This window comes from Arachis hypogaea, chromosome 17 (genome assembly GCF_003086295.3).
Source record: "Arachis hypogaea cultivar Tifrunner chromosome 17, arahy.Tifrunner.gnm2.J5K5, whole genome shotgun sequence".
Lineage (NCBI taxonomy): Eukaryota > Viridiplantae > Streptophyta > Magnoliopsida > Fabales > Fabaceae > Arachis > Arachis hypogaea.
This window is the reverse complement of record NC_092052.1, coordinates 26,159,704-26,167,644: the sequence shown is the minus strand read 5'-3', so window position 1 is coordinate 26,167,644 and position 7,941 is coordinate 26,159,704. Positions and strand designations below refer to the sequence as shown.

The 7,941-nt window shown below is 37.0% G+C and overlaps 1 protein-coding gene across 1 annotated transcript; it reads right to left on the bottom strand.

The window, feature by feature from the left end:
- Positions 1-4,699: 4,699 nt before the first annotated feature.
- On the bottom strand, positions 4,700-5,746 carry LOC112763050 (protein FAR1-RELATED SEQUENCE 5-like). The gene is made up of 2 exons (XM_025808823.1): positions 5,642-5,746; positions 4,700-5,467 (listed from the first exon to the last, which is right to left on the bottom strand). Exons 1-2 carry the CDS (start codon positions 5,744-5,746, stop codon positions 4,700-4,702), a joined length of 873 nt encoding a protein of 290 aa, XP_025664608.1.
- Positions 5,747-7,941: the final 2,195 nt, after the last annotated feature.

The window sequence follows — 7,941 nt, the reverse complement described above, 5'->3', positions numbered from 1 at the left end:
TTATGGTGAGGAAATTGAAGGTCGCAAGTAATTTCAATCGATGTATATAAAGGATAATTCTTATTATCTTTTTTTCTCTTATGGGCCAACGAGGTATGAGGATGACCTGACCCATCCACAACTATGGGCTTCTTTTTTTTGGATATTTTTTGTTGTGGTGGTTACATAAGCAAGAGGCATAACTAAAGGGTTTGGGTATAATAATATTAATAATAATAAGTTAAAAATAATAATGATAGTAACATGGTATTAATAATATTAATAATGATAACATAACAATAATAATACTAACACGGTAATAATAATTTTAATAATAATAAGTTAAAATTAATTATAAATATAAATGTTGTTAAACATATATACACAAAAATATTAGATCTTTTTATTTATTACAATATTGTTATTCATTTTATGATTTAATGATATTTACTGAATATTATTTACTGATATTTTATGATTCATTTTATGATTCAATGATATTTTACTGAATATTATTTTTGATAGATATAAACTAATTATTTAGTTGTTGAAATAAAAAATATCTTATATGTATTTAATAAATATAAACTAATTATAAAATAGTTATTTTAACATGCAAATAAGATTATCAAATTTTTATTCGGAAAAATAGTAGAATTTTATATACTTATTTAATGATAACTAGATTATAACTTGGTGTTAAATATAATCTATTGAAAGTTGGTTGTTTTTAAAATATTAGTGGAGATATCTATTTTAAATTTTAATTTTAGTTATTTTGACTATTTTATAATTTTTATTTACATATACCGTAAACCCTATACCTTAATCCCTGAACCCCAAACTCTAAACCATGAATCGTAAACACTGAATCCTAAATCCTTACCCTAAACAGTAACCTATAAATTGTATTCCCTAATCACTAAACCCAACATCATAAAAAAAACAACGTTAACCCTAATGGCTAACCATGAACACTAAATGCTAAATCCTAGATCCTAAACCCTAAATCCTAAACCCTGAACCCTGAATCTTAAACCCTAAACACTAACCCTGAACCTGTGATATCTGAACCCTGAACCTTGAATCCCAACCCTGAACCTTGAACCCTGAATCCTAAACCTTGAACACTGAACCCTGCTTGACGAGAGGACAGAAGTCGGCTAATTAAGAAATCAAAACAGGGAATACGTTGTGAGTATAGTTCTTAACCAGTTAAGATCTTCCTCATCAATTTAGAAAAGTTGTCACAAAATTTAGAAATAAAAATACTGGGAGTATGAGTCCCAGGTCGTCTCCTAACGAATTGCATAAAAGGGTGCTAATTTATTAATCAGGAGTTTTCAAGAAAGTTCGAGTTGGATAATGAGCAATTAAACAATTGTAAATTAAAGCAATAAAAATTAAGAATTATTATTAATATAAAAAGCCTTGAATGGGGGAATGATTAATTGGAAGTTCTATCATTGTTGGAATCTTCTCAAGTGTAGTATAAAGAGGTTGTTGTTTTCACTTAGTTAACCTTTACTAAATAAAGGAAAGTCAAGTGATTGAGCTAACTCTTATTCGCAAATCCTAGTCCTCTCCCTTAGGAAGGTCTAGCGTTAGTAAATACAGAATTAGCCAACAACTTCCAAATTAACTAAGCACTTGAGTATTCCAACTCAAGTGTCTCCTCTTAATCAACCCCCATGTCAAGTTTGGGAATCTACTCCATTGACATGAATATAATACTCGGAAAAATATAAGAAGAATACATAATAAATTAAATTAAATAAAATAGAGATTAAAAATTAATTAAAAGTAAAAGTAATTCTCTTCATCAACAATCCATGAAAATAATCCAATTGTAACTCTAAATAAAGTAAATAAGGATATGGAAGAGTAAGTGACAAACTAGATAACATAAACCGTACTTAAAAGAGTAAAGAACCAGGAAACAAACTAGAATAATATCTTCAACGGAGGTGATGACTGTTCAATATCCAAAAGCATAAAACTAATAAATTATAAATGTAAAGAGAACCTAGAGAAAGAGTAGTTTCTCTCTAGATTCAGATCTAAAACTAAAAGTAATCCTAATATCAATGTATGTGAATGTATCTGAATGTGTGTTGAGTCTTTGCATGTTCCCTGGCTTTAATCTGTGTTTTTGGGCCGAGAACTGGGTCAAAACGCGGCCCAAAATCGCTCCCAGCGTATTCTGTTATTTCTGCAGATCGCGCATGTCACGCGTACGCGTCGTCCACACTTGCGCGTCATTCAGCGATTTTCTTTGTCACGCGTACGCGTCATCCACGCGTGGGCATCATTTGTGCAGACTCCAATCTACGCATACGCGTCAGGCACGTGCACGCGTCACTGCGATTTTCTCCATTTCGCGCGCACGCGTGAACCAGGCATGCGCGTCGATGCTCGCTAGTCATCTCCTTAGTTCCTTGTATTCCTTCCATTTTTGCAAGCTTTCTCTCCATTATCTAAGCCATTCCTGCCCTATAAAGCTTGAAACACTTAACACACGGATCACGACATCGAATGGTATAAAGGAGAATTAAAATACACAAATAAAAGATCTCTAGGAAGCAAGTTTTCAACCATAGAACCAAACTTGGGAAGGAATTGTAATATCATGATAATCATATGAATAAGTGGGTAAAGACTTGATAAAACCATTCAATTGAACACAATATAAACCATAAAATAGTGGTTTATCACTGATCCCTAAACCCTAAACTATAAATCCTAAAATACTAAACCATGAATCCTGGTTCCTGAACCCCAAACCCCAAACTTCAAACCGTAAATACTAAACCCTAAATCCTAAACCATAAAAGACACAACGTTAAACCTTAAACCCTAAGCCTTAAATCCTAAACCACAAACGACAAACCCCAAATCCCAAACCCTAAATTCTGAAGTTCAATCTCCAAACCATAAACCCTAAGCTATGAGACAGACACCATAAGCACAACGAATAACTTCTTCTCCCTCCTAGTCCATATGCCACTCTGTTGCTCTCCCTCTTCATCTGCCACTTTGTCGCAGATGGCCTGCCTCTGCCCCGCCGACCTTGTGTATGTAGTAGTAATAATAATAATAATAATAATAATAATAATAATAATAATAATAATAATAATAATAATAATAATAATAATAATAACTGCAATAGCAATGGATGGTGGTTAACATCAGGAGGAGAAAAGCTCAATCTTGCTTCGTTTCTCACATTGTTGGGGTAAGAGTTATGAGTGGGGTGACTTTGTGATGCAAAGGATTTGACACGTAACCCTAATTTCGCTATAACTCATGTTTTATTTATGGTTTAGGGTATATGTCCCCCATAATGCCCTTCGTTTTGAACACCTTGGGCTTTTTATGCCCCCATAGACTATGCTTTTTTAAATACTATGTACTAACATTGAACCTAAATATTTTGTGTTGCATGCAAGGACATACTATGTACTAACGTTGAACCTAATGTTAATACACATGCACAATTTAGCAGTGCTTTCTTTTTATTCTATGTGTGTGGCGACGGATTCTGATGTCGAACACGTAAACTGCAAATTCATCTCCTTCTATTATGAACAAGTAATTCACGCATGCAAGGTAACCTTATAGCCCTAGCCGCTATGTTCATACTAACATAGGAGAACATAATTATTTCGTTCTAGCAAGAATAATGGTAACATGAAGTTACTCCACCCCCTAACACAAAGAAATGAGTGACGCACTTCTAGGCTAAACTCCTATGATACACACACCAACTGCTGCATCATTGTTTCCCCTCGTCTAGGAAGACACTTGGTGTGTTTTATCTAAGCTATACCTTCCCTAAACCCCAAGAATGTCATACTCTTCAAACCAAACTACAAAGCACGAAACAGAACAAATACAAGGAACACGTAAACCCTAAATTTTAACTGAAGCTTCAACCACACATGAGAAAGACACAAACCAAAGACTTCCGCACAAACAATCCTAACTCTATTTATCAATGGCTTGTCCTAGCCTAGTATGCATGTCATTCGGGGTATATTTTGGACAATAAAGGTGTTACACAACATATCGCTAAATAATTTATATTGTCCGACAAAGTATTGGATTTATAAACATCGTTACGTCGTTACAGAACATCACTATTGTAATTTAACGGCATCGCACAGGCCACAACATCCAACATTGCATCACCATTTAACTCATTTTTTATCTACATCAAGTTTCTCAATATTCTACAACAATTGATACTATTCTACAGCAACTCGTCTTACACCCTAAACCCACACAGATCAGACACACACAACACAAGTTGACCCCCCAGCACAAGTTAACGTGGTACTTGCATTACCCACACAGTTACCATTATCATTCAACGAAATTAAAAGGATCTTCATAGATCATAACTTATGCATATCTCCAGCCGAATGTCATTACCATATGTGGATTACCTAAAAACCTAAACAATTATCCCTAACGATGAATTACCTCTGCGAAGATTAGTTCAAGCAACTCCCTCTACATCAAAGTAGTCGTCACCTTCCTCTCCTGCTACCATGGTTTTGTAAGTCGTGCTGCCTCACAACTATTGATATTATCCCCAAATTGTAATTCATAACACTTTCGAGCATTGTATCCAGCCTTTTCACACAGTTGACACCTCTAAACACATAGAAATTACCCTTAGCCATGACAACTCTTCATCTACATCCTTTGACCTTTCTTACAACGGGTCTCGAACAGAAATCCTGTTGACTTCTTCAGTAACGCCTAACATTTGGCGATGTTTCTCCCACGGGGATAGTCGCTCCTTGGCTAATCTTGTTTTCACATCAAAGTAGTTGTCAAAGAACTGGCAGGACAAGTTCATCAATTCCCTACAATCCTCCAACATTGCCGTGTGCATGCTCATGTATGTTGCGTCTGGAATTTTCCCAACACATATTTTATCGTTGGTCGCACTTAGCTGCTTTGCCCTCTTTTTCCACCGATTAAGGATGAAATTTCTGGGGATAGTAGTCATATTCAAATACACCAGCACCCTAACCATGTGTACACAAGGCAGCCCGAACAAGTCCATGCGCTGACAAGAATAGCTGAATTCTTTATTTTCCTCAACCCATGCCATGGCCCATAATCTATGGTTGCAGTACATCGCAACCTCGAACAAAACACAAGTGCTCATCCTCTTGGTAGATACAACTCTGACATTGCTGGCTAGCATTAGCACCTCCCGAAACGGTTCAAAAACCTCTTTTGTATAAACCGTCACTGTGAGTTGCTCAATGGCTTTGAGTTTTATTTTTACTACAGGATCGTCGTATACAAACTTATAATCTGCTACCAATTCTCTTCTACTCATGAACTCAAGATAGTGTTGGAAGTTCTCCACAAACTCTCTCAGATTGTATCCATTATGTATAAATTTTCCTATATGCATATTCAACGCCTTGCACCTCGATGTTGTGTTCAGTTCTGTGAAGAATTTTCCCTAAATGTGTACATTAGACCATGAATGCTTCCTTGCATACATGTCAGCTATCCACAAATGGCTCTCTAACCCAAACTCTGCCATGCTATCCGTCTATATTCTCTCAAATTCGTCAACTTCTAGATTGCCCATCAAGCATGAACGGAATTTCCGAAGAAACCCAGGCCGTCCAACCTTAGCAGTGGCATTCCTTAACAAATGCCAGCTACACAACCTGTGATGTGCACCGGGAAAAACTGCACTAACCACACTCTTTATTGCAAGATCCCCGTCCGTCATGACGGATTTCGGCTATTTTTCTTTCATTGCCTCAAGAAATGACCGCAACAACCACACATAACTTTCTTCACTCTCGTTGCTCAAAATCACGCAACCAAACTCCAACCTCCTCATATAATGGTCCACACCTGAGAATATTACCAACGGCCATTTGTATTTGTTTTGACCGTACGTTGCATGAAATCTTAAGATATCCCTGAACACACTGTAGCCATAACGACTTGTACCATCGCACCAGAAGAGATTTTGAATCCTCTTGTCATCATCCAACAAATACTTCCAGAACATTCCACAATCAGTACTCCTTATACCTGACAAGAACTTTAACGCGGCCTCAGCATCTATTGCGCCCGCCCACTTTTTCTTCTCTATTGTGTTATAGATATCCTTTATCTCAAACTCAATAGTCTCGAATCCCCCAGATTGATGGGCAAAATCACAAAATATCGTCGGCACTCGCAAGCCAACTTTCCTCATCGAATTGATTTGGTGCAAATCATCTTCCTTGACTGATTTGTGTGACCACATCAGACCCCCTAAACCTCGCATCCAGCATGGCACGATTATGGTTATCACATAATTGTTCAACATACCATCACCCACTAGTATCATCAACATGCACTTTTATCCATGCTTCACACCCGCACCGTGTGATAGGTCGATGATCCATCTTCTTGTCTCCCCGCTGCATGTGTTTTCCCTCCCGCTCTCCTTCCCTCGAGCACACGAATATCTGTCAAATGATTTCACCTTTCGACCCCTGCTTTGTTCTGTGACCCACCTTCGACCTCCTCACTGAGAATTCCTTAATGCGACCCTATTCATTGTAGTAGTCATAAGCTGCCTGCAAATTTATGAACTCTGTCATCAGGATGTACTTCGCTGTCAGGGCTGAAAATTCAATTGCGTGAAACGACCCAATCCCATCAACAATCATCCCTGATTATTCTACTTCTATGTCTGCATCTGCTTCTAACAAATCCACTGCTTCTGTTTCCTCCATTGGAACGGTTTTGCCGCTCATCCCATCCTCCCCAACCTAAAACACACAACATAAACCATGGGTGACACCAATCAATGGGCTACATCAACATAAACCGGTCAATAAAAAATTATAAACTTCAAAATTGATCAACACACACACCTGCGGTGCATGGACTCGGTTGAAATTAGATGAAACCTCGTAGTTTCGTTCCGCAAACCCATTCGTCTGTCATAGTTCACATATCCCACTAAGTGAAACTTGGCATTATCAATCAGTAATACAAACACACAACTATATCATATACCTCCTAAAATAATCTTGTACATATGACGGATCCAACTACAATTCATTCATATGTAACAACCAACAACAATTTCAACACACATTTTAATAACTTCTAATTCCAATTCGTATGCATCCCTCTCTAAATGGCAACATCCAACATCAAAAACTTATAACTGTTGCAGCAGCATAAGAAAAATTACACACATCATACCGTCTGGACAAGGATTACAAATGAGTCCAAACCTACTCTTCCATTATTTTATCACTACACTCATCATATAAAGGTTTCACAGCTGAACACATTTCATTAATGGGGACAAAATTTTTTGTAAAATTTTTCTTCTTCCATTTTAATTTTAATCTTCACAACTTAAAAACAGCAATTTACCACATTAAATGCATAACAAAATCAAACATTTAAATTATGTATATTCGCACCCACATCGGACACCACAAACATTGCAACATTATATTTGCCGCCAATTCAGAGACATGGAAAAGACACGGTCCCCCAATTGAAACAAATTTCGGAAGCATACCTCCACTAACCTCCGGCAATATTATCGAACCGTAAATAACTCAACATAATTGACACAACGTACCTACGTCACAGGTTGCCCCATGTGGTCCATTGCCTCTCTTATAGTGAATCTCAACTCGACCAAATCCCGATCTATGCTTCCTGCGCCATTCAATCACTCGATCTCCTCCACCGTAAAGCGTCGTCTCCTTCTAGGTGGTTCAAACGAAGCTTCCCAGTGACCCTAATCCAACTTAACCCTACCGATTAATGGATTTTAGTGAGATTTCTTGTAATAAGAAATTCTCACCTCGTAAATACCTTTCTCTACTTTTCCAAAATTCTCCCCTAACCGTTACTCTTCTTTATTTGTGAACCAGTTCATGTGTTTTTTATTATTTTCGT